The sequence below is a fragment of the Saccopteryx leptura genome, chromosome 1 (genome assembly GCF_036850995.1).
Source record: "Saccopteryx leptura isolate mSacLep1 chromosome 1, mSacLep1_pri_phased_curated, whole genome shotgun sequence".
NCBI lineage: Eukaryota > Metazoa > Chordata > Mammalia > Chiroptera > Emballonuridae > Saccopteryx > Saccopteryx leptura.
In genome coordinates, this window is record NC_089503.1 from 358,898,248 (window position 1) to 358,920,890 (window position 22,643).

The 22,643-nt window shown below is 33.8% G+C and overlaps 1 protein-coding gene across 1 annotated transcript in view; it reads left to right on the forward strand.

Annotated features, from left to right (window-relative positions):
- EYS (eyes shut homolog) overlaps positions 1 to 22,643 on the forward strand; it is a 1,965,296-nt gene that overhangs the window by 187,327 nt on the left and 1,755,326 nt on the right. The window contains 2 exon segments of the mRNA XM_066360293.1: positions 17,144 to 18,098; positions 20,829 to 20,942. Of these exon segments, the coding sequence (XP_066216390.1) occupies positions 17,318 to 18,098; positions 20,829 to 20,942 (895 nt within the window). The 5' untranslated portion in view covers positions 17,144 to 17,317.

The window sequence follows — 22,643 nt, forward strand, 5'->3', positions numbered from 1 at the left end:
AAGATCACAAGTCAGTAATATTTATATTGCATTAGAAATAGAAAGCCCTAAGGAATCACCAAGTTGAATTTAGCATTCAGTGTACTAATTTCTTTTATAACATTTTTGAGGAATACTCATCTAGTCTCTGTTAGTAAATTTTCTATAATACAGAGCTTATTTCTTGTTAATGTGTACTGTCCCTGATTTATCTATATAATTATCAGACACCTGCCATCTAACAATAGATAAACCATTTTTTAAAAATCTAATGTGACAGGCATTTCCTTGGGGTTCGATATATGATATAATATCAACAAATGTTATTTTTCCTCCTGTTAGTATATATTTATATATTTGAAGATTCCATTCACATTTATTTGGTTGTAAACATAATTCTTAGGACATAATGAACAAACTAAATATTAAAATGACTTTAAATGTTAAAATGCAGTATGATAAATTTAGCTATGATTTTCATTTTTGTTATTTTCTGAAACTTTACACTTAAATGTTATACTAAATTTTATATAACTAGGAGATCTAAGGAAAAATTAAAAACAGAATAACTGATAGAATGTGAAAAGTTCATTTATTATTCAAAATTACAGAATCATTAGCTTTTACAGCACACCTGCAAAAAAAGGTGTGAGAATGACAACTAAAGATAAAATTAAATGAAATAAATATTCAATAGTCTTACAGAGAAGATTAGATTATTTATGAGATATGCAAATTGGATAATAAAAATTAACTTATATTTGGATGCAAAAATGGATAAAAATTCTTAAATTATATATGCTAGCATGTGTTTTGATAAATACATATGCATGTATTTTTCAAAACTTAAGAACACTCCTCACATAATGTTTTTACTAATTTGTCATTGAATTTATAGTTATAAAGAAAGTGTTCTGCTATAGAACAATATAATTTCTTATAGAAGTCAGAATATATAGATTTTTATTTTCATTTTACCAGAAAATCACTATAAGCTTCAAATAAATAATTCAAGTATAACACAATCCAAAGCTGAATTTGTAGATTTTACTTTCTATTTTGTGGATGTTTCCTGAGTAATAATTTTGCAAGTGCTAAGAAAAATATAAAATAGTATTAATATTAGATATAATTATTCTAAATGTGATAATGCTGTATTTTGTAAAGAAAATAAACAGAGGAGATTTGAAAGTAAGTTTTCCCTAAAGTCTATGAAATAAACTAAATAACTAAAATTTAGTTACATTATTATTCACTCATTTTGTTGGTTATTAAATAAAAAAATATTTAGCATCTGTTATATGTCAAAGAATGCTAATAGACGATAGAAAGATTAAAATATTTTGGTTAATAGAAGACAATAAAATCTCTGCTCTTATATAGTTTGAGGACTTTTATGACAGACTGGCATTACATAAAAAATTATATTTACAATCTTCTAATAGTCATTGTCATAAGTACCATATCTTAGTCAGTTTGGGTTTCTATAACAAATTACCACAGATTGCATTATCTAAACAAAAATATTTATTTCTCCCAGTTCTGAAAGCTAGGAAATCTAAAATCAAGGTGCAAGCATTTTCAGGGTCTGATGAGAGTCCTCTTCCTGCAGATGGCTGAGCTCTTGCTGTGTCCTCACACGAGGTGTGTGTGGGGAGGGAGGATGCAGAGCACTAGAGAGGCTGCTCTGGTCTCTTCTTTTTCTGGTCAAGGAACTAATCCCATCAGGAGGGCTCAATCCTCATGACTTCATGTAAAACTAATTATCTCCCAAAGATCTCACATCTAAATACCATTAGGCTGATGATCGAGATTTCAACATAGGAGTTTTGGGAGCATGCAGACATTCAATCTAGAGCAGTGGTCCCCAACCTTTTTTGGGCCATGGACCAGTTTAATGTCAGAAAATATTTTCACGGACCGGTCTTTATGGTGGGATGGATAAATGTATCATGTGACCGAGACAAGCGTCAAGAGTGAGTCTTAGACAGATGTAACAGAGGGAATCTGGTCATTTTTTAAAAATAAAACATCCTTCAGACTTAAATATAAATAAATATTTATATGTAAGTTATTTATTCTTTCTCTGTAGACTGGTACCAAATGGCCCACGGACCGGTACTGGTCCACAGCCTGGGGGTTGGGGACCACTGATCTAGAGTATATTCTGAAAGAAGATTGGAGGAAGTAGGCCCTGCAAGTTAGCCAATTAAATGACACACTTTTAACACTAAAACAATTGTTAGCTTTCCTTAATATGGACATTTTTTTGTGAACTTTCAGATATATTTGAATATATAAATTAGTCTAAAAATATGATAAAAGAAATTTTCTTTCCCTTTACTTTTATTTTTAATGGAATTTCTTGGGGTGACACTGATTAGCATAATTTTACCAGTTTCAGGTGCCCAGTTCTATAACATCTTTGTACACTCTATTGTGTGTTCAAGTCAAGTTCATCCATTGTCATTTATCCCCCTGCACCTTCCTCCTTCTCTACCCCACTGCAATCACCACACTGTTGTTCTTATCCATGAGGTTTTTTTTTTCCTTTTGCTTTGTCCTATTTAGCTCAATGTCTCCGCCCCCTCCTGCCAGCACCCCCTGTCCTGACAGCTGTCAGTCTGCTCTCTATGGATGAGTCTGTCTCTATTTCGTTTGTTAGTTCATTTTGTTACTAGATTTCACATGTGAGTAAAATCACATGGTACTTATCTTTCTTGATTGACTTATTTCACTTGGCATAATGCTCCCCAGGTCCATCCATGCTGTCTTAAAAGATAAGATTCCCTTCTTTTTTATGGCCACCTGGTATTACATTGTGTAAATGTACCATAACTTTTTTTTATCCACTCATCTACTGGTGGTCACTTGAGCTGTTTTCATATTTTGAGTATTGTAAATAGCACTGCAGTGAACAATAGGAATGCATATAGTCTTTCAAATTAGTGTTTCAGGATTCTTAGAATATATTCCCAGAAGTGGGATGGCTAGGTCAAAAGGCAGTTTCATTTTTAATTTTTTGAGGTAACTGCAGACTACTTTTCACAGTGTCTGTACCAATCTGCTTTCCTACCAACAGTGCACGAGAGTTCCCTGTTCTTCACACCCTCCCCAACATTTTTTGTTTGTTGATTTATGGATGAGTGCCATTCTGACAGGTGTGAGGTGGTATCTCATTGTGGCTTTAATTTGTATTTATCTTATAATTAGTGACATTGACCATCTTTTTATATGTCTATTGGCCATCTCTACGTCCTCTTTAGAAAGTGTCTTTTTATGGGAATTTTTAAAGAAATCTTATTTTTAGAGTTCTCCACATATACATATACTAGTTTACAAAAAAAAGGATGAACTTTCTTTTGAGAGGTCTGAGTATCAAAATATTTTATGGTTTATTTAATTCTCATAATAATTCCATGATATATAAACAATTATTACCTTCATTTTCCAGATGAGCAAACAGTGTTAATTTCTATAGTGTAGGGATGTAAAAAGTAAGAAAACAAAAATTTGTAACCAGAGTTTTTGACTTCAGAGTTTCTGTGCTTAATCACTGCAGATTTTATGTAATACACATGGTGAAAGTTTGAAAAGGCAGTCCTTTTCAATATATTGAAAATTGAAAATTGATGCAATATATATTATACATATTGTGTCATTTATATCTATTAAATGAACTTTAATAGATATAAATAAAAGACTTTGTCTTTTGTCAGAAAACTTTGATAAGAGACTCAAGTCTAAATATGCATAAACAAATCACATTTTGTCTCTTAATTGCAGCAAATATATTCCTATATACCTTCAGTTTGGTGTGATAGAAAGAAAAGTGGTAACTCTTACAAATAGAGTATTGGAACATGTAAATCATTGTCCTTATTAGTCATAATTTTATGTCTATTCCCAAATTCCTGATCCTGAGTGTGATGCATGTTATCTTTGATCTTTAATTGCCTCTCCCATTATAAAGAAATAACATCAAAATATGTAGAAAATAACATGAGACTATAATATATTTATTATGTCTAGGAATATTTTGATATGCAATCAAGCACTGACTTCAGAATGCCCTTTGTCTAATAAAATTATCATTCTGTAAAATTGGTAATGAATTTGCAAAGAAAGAAATTGAACTTGCTAAGAAACAAGTAGATTAGATATTACAATAACTCTGACGAGTTCCTCTTTTAGTTGATTCCATCTATATATACATATATACATATCTTAATGTGCTCATTGTATCCTAAAGAAATTATTCTGTCCTACTCATGACTTTCTAGATTAACAATATCCAAGTTATAGTCATTACAAAAAAGCACTATATTTAAATGTCTACATCTATAAATTTTGTAAGAATTACATTGCATTTCTCCCCTTTGGCTTATTATAAATTATTCATGTTCTTAATTCATAAAAAAAAAAGTAGCCAGAGGATAGTGATATATATCCAATTCATAAGGTGTGACATGGGAACAATGGCAGAGTAGGAAAACCAACCTTCCTTTCCCAATCAAACACATTGACTCAACAACAATTCAGAGACAAATCGTCTTTGCAAGAATTCCAGAAACTACCTGAGGCTCCTATACCCTGGGCAAACATGAAACTAGAATCACTACAGGTGGTAGAAAGATTTGGGACTTCCTTTTTCCAGTTTTCCAGTCCCTGAGGTAATGTCATAAGATCAGAAAGAGTACCTTGCTCCCCCACCTTCAGCGAGGGAAGGACCAGATTTGGTTCACATATTCAGTACCCCTATTCTACTCAGGCTCCCACCACCCTCATCTGCTTTGCTCCTTATACTTATACAAATGCTCGTTTCTTCCAGAAACAGCCTCACAGTCACAGCCCAAAACAACCGGATATCTACTTATCCCTGTACTCAATCAAGTTAATATACAAAATTAGTATCATAAATAGTGTATTTTATTACCTTATAGAAAGCATAATAGCAGCATATAGTGTGATACCTGAAAAGTACATGAAAGATTGTGAAATCTAAACTCTTTTGTTTCCCACCAGTGAGAAAATGAGTTCTCTGACTAGTAAGTAGGGTACTACGGCTAGTAAATAGCAGGGTCTGAACTAGAACTACTTCCACTGTTGTCACATCAACTTTTGTTTCTTTTATACTACTGTACAATGTGTCTGTAAAGTCATAGTGCACTTTTGACCAGTCTCAGGAAAGAAACAAAAGACGATAGAAATGTGAAATCTGCACCAAATAAAAGGAAAACACTCCCAGTTTCTGTAGGATGATGTGGCAGCATGTGCGCATGAGCAGATGATGATGTAACACCAGGTATACAGCGGAGCAGCCCATGGCCATGCCAGTCGAGATGTGTACGGTATAAAGGAAAGTTCAGTGTGTTCTGTGGCTTGCTAAGTTTGAATCCGTGACCAAAGTGCAATGTGAATATCAGCGCGTTTATAATGAAGCACCACCACATAGGAATAACATTACTTGGTGGGATAAGCAGTTGAAGGAAACTGGCAGTTTGGTGGAGAAACCCCATTCTGGTAGGCCATCAGTCAGTGACGAGTCTGTAGAGGCTATACGGGATAGCTACGTAAGGAGCCCTAAAAACTCTGTGCGTGAGCCCACATCAAACTGCACTAAATACGTATGAAACTGGGAGAGTTTTCCTTTTATTTGGTGCAGATTTCACATTTCTATCGTCTTTTGTTGCTTTCCTGTGACTGGTCAAAAGTGCACCATGACTTTACGGACACACTGTATATTGCCTCCAAAAACATAGTTTCAATGGGGAGAATTTTAAGGGAATTATAGTGAAAAAAGTTAGTAGTAACATGTATTCTTGTGCATTTTTGTACCCTCACATATAAAATGGAGGTAGCCCTGGCCGGATAGCTCTGTTGGTTAGAGCATCGTCAAAACGTAGAAGTTGTCAGTTTGAACCCTGGTCAGGACACATACAGGAAGAGCTTGGTGTTTCTTTCTCTCTCTGTCTCTCCCTTCCTCTCTTGCTAAAATCAATAAATAAAAATTTTAAAAATAATAAAATGAAGGTAAATAATTGCACTAATTTCAAGATCGAAGATTAAAATAATAAAACATATAGAACATTTATCGTAGTGCCTGATGCAGATTAAACCTTCAATAAAATGTTAACTTTTATTCTGACACCTTTAATAAATTGTTTCACTCCATACTAAAATTTTAATTTTCTTACACAATTACATTTTCTCCTGAACGATAAATTACCATTCGTGCTTCCTGTACATTTTATTTGTCCTCTTCTTAAAAGAAACTTCTGAGGTTTGCATGTCCTAATTTTACTTTTAATTGTTAAGGTCACATTTCTAGGGACCTTAAGTTCACCATACTTGAAAATACTTTAGGCCAGTGGTCCCCAACCCCCGGGCTGCAGACCAGTACCGGTCCGTGGGTCATTTGGTACCGGTCTGCAGAGAAAGAATAAATAACTTACATTATTTCCGTTTTATTTATATTTAAGTCTGAACAATGTTTTATTTTTTAAAAATGACCAGATTCGCTCTGTTACATCCGTCTAAGACTCACTCTTGATGCTTGTCTTGGTCACATGATACATTTATCTGTCCCATTCTAAAGGCCGGTCCATGAAAATATTTTCTTACATTAAACCGGTCCATGGCCCAAAAAAGGTTGGGGACCACTGCTTTAAGCCATGGCCAGTTTTCTCAGTGGATAGAGCGTTGGCCCTGCCTGCGGACGTCCTGGTTTCTATTCCCAGTCTGGACACACGTGAGGAACAACCATCTGCTTTTTTTCTTCACCCTCTCTACCCCTTCTCTATTCCCCTCTCATAGCCAGTGGCTCAATTAGCCTGAGCATTAGTGCTGATGATAGCTTGGTTGATTTGAGCATTGGCCCCAGATGGGAATTGCCAGTGGGAAGGGTGATGCATGCGGAAGTCTGTCCCTCTAACTCCCCTCCTTTCACTTAAAAAGAAAAGTGCTTTATTGTCTGTGGGGGATTAGCAGTGACTTTTGTTGACCTATAGGTCTAATTGCTTAGAAATAGACACATTTACATGAGAAATACCCTTTCACATGTAGAATATGTATACTTATAAATAGAAAGATTTCCTCTATTTGTGGGGCAGGGTACACATTCCATATGTCACAACTTATAAAATTCAAATAAAATACAAGAGAATGGTGCTAGAGATTTTAATATATATATATAATATATATATATTATATATATATAATTTCATTCAATGATTTCTGCATTCTTAAGAGTTGAATCCTCCATCTTTCTTTCATTCTTTCTTTTCTCCCTCCTTCCCTTTTCTCTCCCTTCCTTCATCCTTTTCTTTTTCCATAATATTTCTATAAATAATTTTCAGCCTTAATATTTGCTAGAGAATGTAATGTATTTGCACCCCAAGTTTTATGGAATATTCCTACAAAGATTCCTACAATTAAAATCACCCTGCAATATATTTATATTTGCAAAAGTATAAGGTATGGAAGATAACTATATATATATTAATGTCTAAGTGTCCTAGGGAAAGTTAGGGGAATATTTTACACAATGGTGACCTAAAGGTAACCAGTGTATTAGAGTGGTTTTAAATTCTTTGTTTATCACCTACAAACTGTGTGATCTCAGGGAATTTATTTGATGTGCTGATACCAGTTTTGTTCCTCTTTAGATTGGAAAAAATAATACCTCTCTGGCAAGACCAAAAAACAGTTTTCCTATTTTTTTTTTACTCATTTTAGAGAGGAGAGAGAAAAAGAAAAAGAGATGGGGGCTGGGAGGAGCAGGAAGCATCAACTCCCATATGTACGTTAACCAAGCAAGCCCAGGCTTTCTAACTGACAACCTCAATGTTCTAGGTTGAGACTTTATCCACTGTGCCACCACAGGACAGGCCAGTTTCCCTATTCCAGCTCAGAACATGTGGTTTCCATGATATATAAGAACAAATAAATGCAAGAAACACACATTTAAAAGTGAGTCATTTTAATTAATTATTTTCTCTGGTCTTAGAATTATTTATAGAGTAGTTAGAGGAAAAATTTTCTCTAGTATATAAAAATAGCATTTACCATTAGTAGGAAAATAAGCAGGTGTGTTATTTTCCAACCAGTCTTTTAAGTAATGTCATGCATAATATATTTTTATAGCACAAAAATAAAAATAAAAGCAGCAGTCTAGTTACTGTTTGTCAATTTCATTGTATAATGGCCTGAATACAACTTTAATCTTTGTAGGGAAGAAGTTAAAAAATATCTCCTTAAGGAATTGGTAAGAAAGTGTTTCTTAATCACAATTAAAAACATTGGCTTTAATGTATTTTAAGTACAAAAACATGTTCTAGCCTGACCAGGTGGTGGCACAGTGGATAGAGCATTGGACTGGGATGTGGAGGACCCAGGTTTGAGACCCCGAGGTCTCCAGCTTGAGCGTGGGCTCATTTGGTTAGAGTAAAGCTCACCAGCTTGAACCCAAGGTTGCTGGCTCGGGCAAGGGGATTACTTGGTCTGCTGAAGGCCCACGGTCAAGGCACATATGAGAAAACAATCAATGAACAACTAAGGTGTCACAACAAAAACCTGATGATTGATGCTTCTCATTTCTCTCTGTTCCTGTCTGTCCCTATCTATTCTTCTCTCTGACTCTCTCTCTCTGTCTCTGTAAAAAAAAAAATGTTCTAAAGTTCAAATTGAAAGTAAACAAGAGGGAACTGGAGGATATCATCTTCATCTGTAAAATTGCTTGCATCATATTTCTCAATTAAATAAAAAATCACTGAATGAAGTAATTGTCTTGAGTAATATTATTTTACAATTAAATTACATGAATTTTTAAATAACATAAACACACATGTGCACACATACAACTACTTTATTTTGGTACATCTAAATGATTGCCAAATGGCACACTTCAAGTCTTAATCATTTAAATATTTAGAAGATCAGAGATAAAAGTTTGTGAGAGAAAAATATAAGAAAAAGGTTATATATACAAAGGATTGGAAATAAAAAATAATCTTGAACTTTGCATTCAACAAAATGCAGGAAAAGAAAATGTTCTTCAATTCATTCCTCTATATGCAGACAAAAAATATTAAAAGTATGAACCTAATAATATTTTATGACAATTGAGCTTTTAAAATATGCCTCCCGTTTACCCTTGTTAAAGAGCGTACAGAAAAATATTCTTGACAAAAATGATCTTATTGTGAAATAATATGCATGGTCCAGGAAACAAGGAACCAACAGAAGAGTGAGGCAAAATGGGAGGCAGAGTGATATGGATAGAAAGTGCCAAATGGACGGTTGGGCTTGCCTCTAGAAGAAAGTTAGTTAGGATTGCAGAAATCCTAGATGGAAGTCTGCAACGGCAAAACAAACAAGAAACTAAAGAGGGATTACAGGGTGTTTTTTACCATATTTACAGGGTTTTCATATTAAGTTCAAAAGCCTTGAGGAAAAAAAGTAGACAAATTGGACATCCTCAAATTAAGATCTGCTTTGTGAAATATTATTAAATTTTTACTAACAGAATGAGAATTTAAGCAACACACTGCAAGAAAATATTTGAATGTCATATATCTAGCAAAGGATTTGTATCTGGAAATTCAATAATAAGAAAACAAATTGCCCTATTAAGACGGTAAAACATATGAACAAATACTTCACCAGAGAACGTATACAGATGGCAAAAAAGCATTGAAAAGATGCTCAAGGTTATTTAAAATTAAACCACAATAAGATATGTGTTAGATCAACTGAAATGAAAGAAACTGAACATTTTGAATAACCTGAACCTCAAAGATTATAGATGGAACTATATAGTAATCAAATAATTTTATGGAACACTTGGCAGTTTTCTAAAAGGCAAACGTGCACTAGACATCTAACTCATCCATTTTACTCCTAGAAATCCAGATATGATCAATAAAAATGTCCACCCACAAGAGATTTGTTATGAAATGTTTACAGAAGTTTTATTTATAACAGACAATACCTGGAAACACCCAATATTTATCATCAGGTGTATGGATAAACAAATTGTGGTATATCTATATAACATGATATTACTCAGTAGAACTACTCATAGAAAAACTATAAAAACTCCTTTTCTTGTATAGTAGGCAGTCACTAATATATCTGAAAAAATCAAGTAAAAAAGTCAGTAAAATTTGTGTTACAGCACAACATATAAAAAACTTGGAAATCTTCATTCTCATCCTTATGGCAAGGAAAGCTCAACAAATTAAAAATCAATGACTCTTCTTAAACCCACCAGAAAACAGAGGTTGCAGGTCCCACTGCCCCCTTGCAATCTGGAGAGACAGGTGAATAGAGAGAGTCGTAGCAGATACCTTTTACTTGAAGCAGAAACCACTGAAGGCATAAACTGGTAGGGACACTGAAATGGAAATTTCAATGCATTGCTGAAGGGTGTAATGACTAGGAATGTCTGGGAGCCACAGTCTTAGTTGGGCCTCCACATATAATCCTGTGGGCTTTACCTTCAAGATATCCACCAAGTTCTTGTAAAAACCTGAGAATGATGCAATTGGGGCCAAAGCAAAGAGATGAGAAGAGTAATCCTTTTGAAATAAACCCAGACCTTCTTTATAACAAAGGCTTACTCTGCAGGGGGTAGTTTTATTTGAGTCTTGCACCAGAACAGTGGGGAAGAACATACTTCAAACTTCAGGCCCCCTCCAGCCTTTCTTTCTCTCTTAAGAGAGGAAAGTCATATGAGAAAAATTCTTGTAAAGGCTGCAGCCTGGAGAACAGATCCTTTAGAAAGAGGAGATTTAACTTGAAGATTACAGAATGCTTGTCTACTCTTGTACCTTAATACCAAACCAACAGGACTTTAATATGAGAATAGTAGATTACAGGTAAAAAAAAAGGTGAAAGATACAAACATTCTCTGTAGAGGAGTACTTAGAAAAGTCCAAAGTCAAGAAGGAAGTTAAAAACAAAGACACTAAAGGATCTGAAGCCTTTGGCACCAATATATACTGCAAGCACTAAATAAATCCCAAATCCCAGTCTGATTAACATATATTCTCACACTAAAGATCCACTTACCTAGTACATATCAACTAATATAATATGTTGGGTTTCAACAAGAAAATTGTAAGGCATACCAATAGGCTAGAGAGAATAGTCTGAAGAGATAAAATAGCATCAGAACCAAATTCAGATTTCACACAGATATTGTAATTATACAGAGAATTTAAAATAGCTATGAATACTATGTTAAAGCTCTAAGATAAATGGAAGAAAGAAAGAAAAAACAGATTGGTAATGTTAGCAGAGAGATGTAAACTCTAAGAAAGAATAATAATAAAAGAAAAGAAATGACATGGCCAGTTGGCTCAGTATTAGAGCATCAACCTGGCATGTAGAAGTCCCAGGTTTGATTCTCGGCCAGGGCACCCAGGAGAAGTGCCCATCTGCTTCTCCACCTTTCCTCCTCTTCTTTCTATCTTTCTCTTTCCCTCCCAGAGCCAAGACTCCATTGGAGCAAAGTTGGCCGAGGCTCTGAGGATGGCTCCATGGCCTCCACCTCAGGTGCAAGAATGACTCGGGTTGCAGTGGAGCAATGCCCCAGATGGGCCGAGCATTGCCCCCTGGTGGGCATGCCTAGTGGATCCTGGTTGGGTGCATGTGGGAGTCTGTCTGTCACCCCTCATTTCTCACTTTGGAAAAATACAAAAAAAATGCTTGATATCAAAAACACAGTAACAGAACTAAAGAATGCCTTTGTTGGTACATCAATAAACTGGACACAGCTGAAAAAGCTGAGAAAAGGTCAGTGAGCTTGAAAATGTATCAAGAGAAACTCCCCTGATTAAAATACAAAGAAGAAAAAAAATTTTTTAAGTAGAATATTGAAGAATTTTAGGACCATTTTAAAAGGTGAAACACGTATGTTTTGGAATATCAGAAGGAAAAGTGTGCACCAAATTGAAGAAATGCTTGAGGGAATAATAGTTGAGAACTTTCCAAATCTTGAATGAACCAAGAAGGGAAAAACACCCCTTACCTTTAGAGAAACCAGGATAAGAATTACAATTTATTTTCAGGTGCTAAAATAGCTCAGTTGCCGAGCAATAGTGCAATTACCCCAGAGGGGCAGAGCACTGCCCCATAGAGTGCTTGCTAGGGGGTGTATCCTGGTCAGGACTCATGTGGGAGTCTGTCTCTCTGCTTCCCCACTTTTCACTTAAGGAAAAAATAGAACAAGAAAAATGATCAGAGATAAAGGGGAATACTAGATAATAACAAAAAAATCAATTCTCTCAGAAAATATAATTGTCCTTAAAGTGTATGTTCCTAAGAACAGTATGTAAAAACATTTTAGGCAATAACTGATGAATCTGACAGAAAAAATAATAAATCAACTGTTGATATATATACGTCAAACATGCAGAAACCTAATAAAGATGTGGTTGACTGTTTTAGTACCATCAACCAGCTTGGTCTAATTGGAATTGACAGAATACCCCATCCAACAACAAAAAGATACATTTTATTTTTTTTAGTAAACATTGAGTATACATGAAACATTCACCAAGGCAGACCACATGCTAGGCCATAAAACACAGCTGAACAAATTTAAAGAATGAAATTATGCAAAGTATGCTCTCAAATCACAATGGAATAAAATTAGAATTAAATATCAGAATGATACCTAGGGGGCATTCAAATATTTAGAAATTTAACAATTTACTATTAAATATCACGATGGACAATAAAAAAGTTGCAAGAAAAACATAAAATATATTTTAAACTAAATGGAAATGTAAAAACAACTTATCAAACTCTGGGATGCAGAACCATGTGTTTTTAAATGGAAAACTGTATTATACATCCTTATACTTGAATCAAAATTATAGCTTCTTATTTAGAGGTATCTATATTTAATGCTTATAATAATCTTGTAACAATAAAATTCAATGCATTATGTATTCAGCTTATATATATAGATGAAAACTGACCTCATAAAAGTTTTCTAAGTTTTAATTTTAACTTCTATTTTTATTTACTGAAATATTATTGAGATGGAAAAGTATTACATCAAGTCACTTTCTCTTAGAAAATATAAATGCACAATAATTGGGGATCCAGAGAATTCTGGGAAGCCTGGGATAGGCCACGCAATAATGCAAGCTCACATCTGCAGCTAGTCTAAAATTGTCACACAGACCCAATTTTTCTTCGATACAAATGTAGTTTGTTTTTTGGACTTTCCATGTAGAAATAAACTGGTAACAGTGTGTATTTAAATCCATATACTGCTTAAATTTTTATTGTACTTTTTTCTCTAGGCTACTGGGGAAATACTGCAATACTACTGTAAATTTGTGAATTACAGCCATAAAAGTATTTCAGTTTTGCCCAGTGGTACTTCTATTTTGTCTTAATTAACATTATCTCATATTTTTTCACTGTTTATTTCAAATCTTGCCCAACCTTTTACCTCCAAACTCACCATCTTCACAAAACGCCTCCTTTTTTATAAAGTAAACAGAAGGCCCCACCAGATAAATTTCTCAGATTCTAGCCACTGAAGTCACAGCCTTAATAATCTACAATAATCTTATGTCTTTTCTTCTGTACTGCACTGTATTCATGTAATTTATCTTCTTCTATTCTGTTTTGTTACCTCCCAATGATAAAAAAATAAGATCAAGTAATTCACATTTTAAAGCAACCTTCCAAACTTTACATACATATTAAAATATAAAAAAAATATATAATCAATATTTTCAGATTTAGAATAGCAGATCAGCTTCTCCTCTATGATCGCATGTGTATATACCATTGATATCTACATACTTCTACAAGAAAATCATTTCAATGGACCTCAAATTCAATATATGCATTAGTGATTCTGGCATCCCCTCTCTTTTTTTACTGTCCTGTTTCTGCATTTGTTCCTTCCGGGTTTCTATCTCTCCCCATAGGTCAACAGCCTTGAAGACTTTATAATTCTACCATTTAAGTATGTACACTGTGTCCATAAAGTCATGGTGCACTTTTGACCAGTCACAGGAAAGCAAAAAAAGACAATAGAAATGTAAAATCTGCGCCAAATAAAAGAAAAACCCTCCCAGTTTCTGTAAGATGATGTGGCAGCATGTGCGCATGCACAGATGATGGCATAACACCGTGTATACAGCGGAGCAGCCCACGGCCATGCCAGTCAAGATTGGACGATACAGAGGAAAGTTCAATGTGTTCTGTGGCTTGCTAAATTCGAATCTGTGACCAAAGTGCAATGTGAATATTGGTGCGTTTATAATGAAGCGCCACCACATAGGAATAATATTAACTCGGTGGGATAAGCAGTTGAAGGAAACCGGCAGTTTGGTGGAGAAACCCCGTTCTGGTAGGCCATCAGTCAGTGACGAGTCTGTAGAGGCTATACGGGATAGCTACCTAAGGAGCCCTAAAAACTCTGTGCATGAGCCCACATCGAACTGCACTGAATATGTATGAAACTGGGAGAGTTTTCCTTTTATTTGGTGCAGATTTCACATTTCTATCGTCTTCTGTTGCTTTCCTGTGACCAGTCAAAAGTGCACCATGACTTTACGGACCTACTGTATTTCTGTACTCTGTCAGTGTTATATTTCTACTGCCACTATACTCATTATTATTGTTTCACTAGATTAATGCTACTACCTTTTCCTCATTACTCAACTCTCCCAATGGTAACTACCAGTGAATACATCCCTTACTCTGCAAATAAACTGTCATTATAAATTGCTCTTGTTGGCCCTTGCTAGTTGGCTCAGTGGTAGAGCGTCAGCCTGGCGTGCAAGAGTCTCGGGTTCAATTCCCAGGTTTGATTCCCAGCCAGGGCACAAAGGAGAGGCGCCCATCTGTTTCTCCACCCCTACCCCTCTCCTTCCTCTGTGTCTCTCTCTTCCCCTCCCGCAGCCCAGGCTCCATTGGAGCAAGGTTGACCCGGGCGCTGGGGATGGCTCTGTGGCCTCTGCCTCAGGAGCTAGAGTGGCTCTGGTTGCAACAGAGCAATGCCTGGGATGGGCACAACATCACCCCTGGTGGGCGTGCCGAGTGGATCCCGGTTGGGCGCATGCGGTAGTCTGTCTGACTGCCTCCCCGTTTCTGGCTTCAGAAAAATACAAAAATACAAAAAAAAAATTGCTCTTGTTAATCTTCCAAATAAATCTTCAAGAAGTTCTCCATTGCCCTCAGATAAAATGTGAGCTCCGTTAGTGACAATACCTGCCCGTCTTGATATACTACCTAAACTAAGAGCTTATATTTTACCATATTTTTTTCCTCTGCATTTAAAAGTCCAATTTATCTTACTTCTTCAAAGATATCCAGTGTCACGCTCATCGCAAGATCCTTAGATAGACCTTTTCTCCTGGAATTTCTCTACTTGGCAATTTTTCAGGTTGATTTCATTTCATTTTCCAAGCTTATCCTTGTGTTCTATTAAATGTCCTGCTACATGTTTTTATAGTTCTTTAGACTCTCTTTTTTATAACAAATAGATGGTGCTGGTTGCCTAATAATCGGTATCCTTCATTAACTTATTAGTTCTTTATGTTGTTACCTACTTTTACTCTGTCATGGATGAATTCCTAGTACCTAGTTTATTACCACACACATAGGTCACAATCAAATAGATTTAATTAGTCTTTACACCTTAGCAAGATTATTGATTTAAATCCAGAAGTTATGATTAATGTATTTCACAGAAACATGGTCATACAAAACTTTTAGTTGTAAGAAAGTTATAATTTAACTTTTTCTATCTGCATATTAAGATAATAAATTACTTATTTGATTTCACATTTTATAGATTTACAACATCCATAGCTGAATTTTCAAGAAGGTAATTTATAACTCAAATTTAATTTCTACATGATCGAAAATTGCCATTAAGATATTAGACTAACCATAAATATATGACATTAACAAATTTATTATATAATATAATGGAACAAAATTCTTTTATTTTAACAATATTTAATTGACAGTCAAGGTATATTAGAAATGCTGGGTTATAGAATCTGAAAAAACTCTATTTAGATTTCTGAGTGCAACTGAATAATAAAAGCTACCATTTATTGCATAACATATATATTTAAATAGTCTCATTCAATCTACCTTAATTCAATACTACTTTGCTAATTTACTTAAATGAATATATTTAATATATTCATACCTGTATAGGAGTGGAGCAAATTAAAGCTCATGTGGCCTAGAAGCATAGAATTGAATAAATTACAAAACTGAGCTCCAAAGAGCATATATTCCCATTATAGCCTTTGTTGTGAGGTGAGGTTTGTAATTTATTCCTTAATCAAATAGTAGAGTGATTTGTGCAGAGAAAAACATCAGTAAGTGTTAGTTTCTACTTTTAATTGGGTCAATATATTAAATCGCAAAATTCTGTTTGGTTTCTTGCTTTCTTTCTGGGAGTAGTGATGGCTTCCAACAGAAATGATCTGATCCCTCCTTCCACACCAGTGGTGAGTGATGAAGGAGGATCGTGCTACTATACTACGACTGTTTATCATCCTTCCATTACACCATTTCACACTTTCCTTTCTCTTTTGTTTTCTTCCATGCTCCCACCATTTCTACAGAAGTTGGATGATTTGCACAGCAGAAATGTCTGTTTCTTTTACATATGTGAAGGCTTCCACTTCCTGGATTTCCATTAGAAGAACATAATTTGTCACCAACAGATACTTTAGTGATTATATTTCTATGAAAATATTACATGAACATTATATTTAAACCACTTATTTTTGTTTTATGTCTTTAAATGATTTTTTTTCTAATTCTAATCAGAGAGGGATACTTACATCTGAAGAAAATAAAATTCATCCATAAAAGAAGGATCTTGAATATTTCTGTTTCAGTTATGTTCAGGTTTGATATAAAAGAACATACAGAAAGTTGCTGGTTTAATTATGTAATGATACCAAATCTTTTCAGAATAAGGTGATTTTATAGGGAAGGATGAGGTGCAAAATAACAACCATAATTTACCTGGCCTTGTTTCACAAAGAAGATGCCTAGCTTCTAGTCACATAGGCCTTACAGAAAACAGCTAACAAATGTTTATATTATTTAATAATTTAGGAAAACCTTTATTAACAATCTTTTTTTTTTTCTGTTTAAGGTGATATTTAAAGCAGTTGAACCCACTGTTTCTTGGTCAAAACCTAGTCATCAAGTTGTCTTGCATTTTTGGAATAGTCAAAAAAACCAAAAAGCCAATCACCAGGAATCTCTGATGAGAAATTGATCCAGCAATATAGAAAGCCCATGTTGAGCAATCATCTTTGACATTTTCATGATAGACTGTAAAATACAGCTTCCTATAATGACTAACAAATCAATTATGCTTCTGAGCTTGGTGGTTCTTCACAGCATGTTTGTAAATGGGAAAACTAAATGTAAAAGGAAACTGATGGAAGAATGGCGTACACAGTCTTCATCCTACGTGGTGAATTGGACACTCAGAGAAAACATCTGCATGGATGTCTATGGAGATTGCTGGTTTGAGAATATAAATACTAAAATGAGTACTTCAGGCAATCAAGCTGTTCCCCAGATTTGTCCTTTGCAAATTCAATTAGGAGACATCCTTATAATTTCTTCTGAACCATCTCTTCATTCTCCAGAAATAAATTTGATGAATGTTTCTGAAGCATCATTCACTGCCTGTCTGCAGAATACCACCATTGAAGAACAGTTACTTTTTGGTTGCAAACTAAAAGGAATGCACACTGTTAATTCTCAGTGGCTGAGTGTTGGGACACACTATTTTATCACAGTAATGGCAAGTGGTCCATCGCTTTGTCACCTAGGACTTCGACTAAATGTGACAGTGAAAGAGCAGTTCTGCCAAGAAAATAAGAGTTCAGAATATTGCTCTGGGCATGGGAAATGTCTCACTGAAGTTTGGAGCAAGACATACAACTGCCATTGTGAACCTCCATTTTCTGGAAAATACTGCCAGGAACTTGATGCATGTTCTTATAAGCCATGTAAGAATAACGGTAGTTGCATTAATAAAAGACAAATGAGGAATAATGAAGGATATAGGTGTATCTGTCACCAACCATTTATAGGTAAGATTACTTCAAAAATAACATAATTTTATTAAAATCTGAAAATACACTGAATTCATAAAAGGCTACTTATGAAAAAACAAGATACATTTGAAAATTTTATTATGTTTTTAGGCTGAGCTAAAGTTGGGTTCTGGATATATAAAAATCTATCGGGCAGTCTCTAAAATAAGTAGTATTTTGGGGAGGGGTTTGTTTATTTAAAGAGGACTTCTTAAAATACATGTTTTATCCTGATTGCAGTTGCTTGAGAGAGTTGGACAGGAAAAGATCCTTGTGAGCTAACGCAGTGCTCTTTATGGATGTTGGTGTGGTACCCACAGAGCGACTGCTAGATGACACTAACAAGAATGGAAAAAGCACGATAATTAATAACCAGTTATATAAGTTAACTCAAGGGTAAAGATGAGAAAAGGTTGTAAAAGTAAGCTATTTCCTGAATAGATGAAACCAGAGAAAGGCAATCTAAAAACAATGTGAATTCCTATTACTGATACCAAGGTGAGGATTTGAGGAAAAATAAGGTATTTTTATTTGATAGTTTACTAAGAAATTTGGGTCATCAAAGGACAGTGAAGAGGATTATAGAGAAATCTAAAGAAAATTTAAAGTTTGGAATTCTAGAAAAGACTTTCTTTTAATGAGAGTTTCAGAGACCTGGCAAGGAGAATTAGAAGGATGATAGAGAAAACCACGATGATCTAGTAGTGTGAAATACTTGATGTAATTGGGAATGATAGTAGGAGAAAACAAATAGCAAATCACTATATTTTGGTCACTAGATTGGAAGGAGCATGATCAGTAGGTAGGACTGGAGCAAGGAGATCAGGCTCAGGGAGGTAACTGTAATTTTGTCAGTCTGGTGTCAAGGGTTTCAACCAAGTCTTTCCTCCACGGAGTGTGGGGAGACTCCAGTGTAGCCAACTTTGAGGAGGCTATGCAAAAAACTGTAATGGAAGAACTCAATGAGCCATTGTAAGTTCTAAAATTTTCTCATGCCAATGTTTGATAAAATAACTTTAGACTTTAGAGTAGGGAAGTACCAACGCCATTTCAGAGGTTACTCCCGGCATTACCTACTGAACATCATCTTTTATAACTGGGGTCAAATTCTCATTCGACTCTGCTGGCATAGTGATAAAAGATATGTTACCCTACTTATTCTGTAGTATATCAGGTAATTAAAATTAAGGCAGTTTAGACAAAAAAAAAAATGAATGCACTCAAATTGATGATTTTGGGTGAATGAAAAATAAAATAATTGAAACCTTAAAGCATACATTTTAACCTGTCCAAAGAATTTTAAAGAATAGTTGGCCAGCCAGTTTCTACCTTCAATCAGAATACTGATATATATGTAATCATATATCATGGAATATTATTTCAGTAGTTTTATCATAAATGCATAGAGTGTTTTTTCCTTACCCAATATTTGTTTCTTTGTTAATTAGAAACACAACTATAGATCATTTACATCATTAAATTTTAAACACCATAAAAGTACCAAATATTATTTATTTTTTAAAACATTGAGAATATACCATTTTACCAATTTAATTATTAATAATCACTTCAATTTTAAATTTTATAAAACACAGAAATATGATATGTATCATCATCACAAAAATTGAAGTGTTTACTATATTAGATTGCTAGTGCTACCATAACAGAGTACCAGAGTTTGACAAGCTTTAACAACCAAAGTTTATTTGCTGAATTCTAGAGGCTAAACCTTCAAGGTCAAGCTGTCTGTAAGATGGTTTTCTTCGTAGGCTTTTCTCCCTGCTCTGTAGCCACTGCTCTTTCTTCTAATCGACTTCCCTCTGATGTGTTCGTGTTCACATTACTTTTCTTACAAGGGCATCAGTTTTATTTGATTAGGACATACCCTAATGACCTCACTTAAACTTTATTACCTCTCTAAAAGTCCTGTCTCCAAATATTGTCACATTATGAGGCCGTGAGAGTTAGGATTTCAACAAGTGAGAGGATGACAATTTAGCTCATTACCCACACTAAAATGGAAATAGGACATGACCTATAAACATTCTACTATTAATTTAGTTTTTATGTATGGAAATATTATGACAGAATTATATTTACTTACATTTTCATTGTGTTGAAGGTTGTTGGGAGGCAAATGAAGGAAGACTTCGGAGAATGTCAGTCTATGAGGAATTTGAAAGAAAGATTTAATATGGCAAAAAAGGCTTAAAAATTAAAATAAACATTCAATTAGAATAGAGGGGAGGTAGTCTGTGTGTATAATTGTTTTGTAGTAACATTTGTTCATATGCCATGTCCTGAAATTTTCTAGGTACATTCTTCTATGAAGAATACTATGAGAATATTAACTACATAGAAAAATATGTTATGCAAGGTCATTGTATTTGACACAGTAGGACCATGTAGTTTATGTTAGTGGGGTTTGGAAAACTTGAAATAATAGCAAAGGCAAAAAAGTATAGGATTTAAAATTTCATATCAACAATTAGAAAAATATATGAATATTATAGCAAAGGTCAGAAGATAGAAAAACTGATGTAAAATTTATTGAAATTATTTTAATTTAAATACATCATTGTGGAGAACTATTTCTTAATAAGCATTGCACTTTGTCAAAAATATATTATTTATTATTAAAAAATTTAGGGAAATTAATGACTATAATTATTTATATGAAATGTCAATATTCTCATCTAGTTTAAAAATTAATTTTCTTTTATGCAGGCATAAATTGCTCTGATATTATTGGCCAAACTGAACCACAGATATGTTTCCATGGGAATTGCACCAATATTACTGCAAATATTTTCATTTGTGAATGTGATGAACCATTTTCAGGTAAAGAAATGTACATATATGTATTACACCTCTACATGAAAGTAATTTTAATGTTGTCTTATAAATTTCAAATTAAATTAAAAATTTTCTATTACTGAAACAGACAATTTTAGAAGTTCTATACTTTGGCCATCTTCAAGGATAAGTTTAATAAATCCATTTGGTTAACAAATAATTATTATCTTTCTAAATATTCCACGATATAGGAAGAGTTTGGACACCGGTTGACATAATTTTATACCGGGAAAAAATATATTTTGTTCTTAAGTACTAAAATATTTTTAGAAATAGTGCACAATTTGCAGATAATTGTATCATTGTATCTAACTTATTTCCTAAGTAACATGTTATTGCAGAAAACACACTTTTATGAAGAATAAAAATTATTTCTTCTCAAATGAATTTAAAAATGTAAAATAAAATCACTGTTTAAACCAATAGTTTCTTAACTTTGACAATGAAAATATATTTAAACCATTGTATATCTTTACACTCTTCTACAGTTTTCCCTTTTCTGGGAAATATATCTCACTATCATTGCATCTGTCACTGTTCAAAATGTCTAGAAGTAGTGATATCTTTAGCTACAATTAGATACTTAAAGATTCCTTTTGTGGGAGGAAAACAAAAAATGATTATCTCCCAAACTACAGAGAATGGAAGTATTTTTTAATGTTTCTCTTGCAGATGCTTCTACCTAACTAAATTGATAGAGAAAATTTGGAATTTGTGGTAGAGTACATTAGCCACTGCTTCATTGTAAGAGGGTTTAATAACACTGCAGGCAATAAGACCACCAATTGTATGAGAAATCGAATAACAGAATAAATAGACAAAATGAATATTCCCATAGACAGAAAAAAACTGGGTGTTACCTGATAAGTAGGTTGGGGAGGTGAATAAAAAAGGTAAAGTGATTAAGAAGTACAGGTTGGTAGTTATAAAATGGTCATGGATATTTAAAGTACAGCACAGGAGACATATTAATATTCAGTGGTGGGATTAACATAATTTTAATTTTAAAATGGTTCTCTGCCCTAATGACCATTTTAAGTATAAAGAAAAAGATACACAAAAAGGTAGATTATTATTTCATTCATTTAATACTTAAATAAGAACAATAAAAGAGGTACACAAAACTAGATTATAAGAGTTTTAAAATACTAATAAAAATATTAAATAATACCTGATAAAAAACAATAAAATTTAATTTAAGATATTTCCATATTGTTTCTTGATTGGCATCCTCAATTGCAATTTCTTTTCACTTATGAATGGAATGAACATTATTATTGGTGCTTAGAATACTTGTTGTGCAGAAGAACATTAAAAAAGAGTAAGGAATATAAATTTGTGATATCCACATTGGGCGGCTGCCCAGGCACCCGCCTTAGAAAGAAATCTGATTACAAGTGTCATTTTAGCAACTGGTTCACCGAACTCAACAAAAAATTAGGTATTGGTTCTGCAGAACCAGTGCAAACTGGCTGAATCCCACCACTAGTAATATTGTAATAACTATGTGTGGAGCCAGGTAGGTACTAAAATTATTGCAGGATCAGTTTTTAAATTATTTAATTTTCTAACCACAATGCTGTACACCTAAACCAACTATAAAATAATACTAAATGTCAATTGAAGAATTTAAAAAATTAAAATTAAAAAACTAGGAAATTAACTTCCTTAAAAATTTTGTTCAAG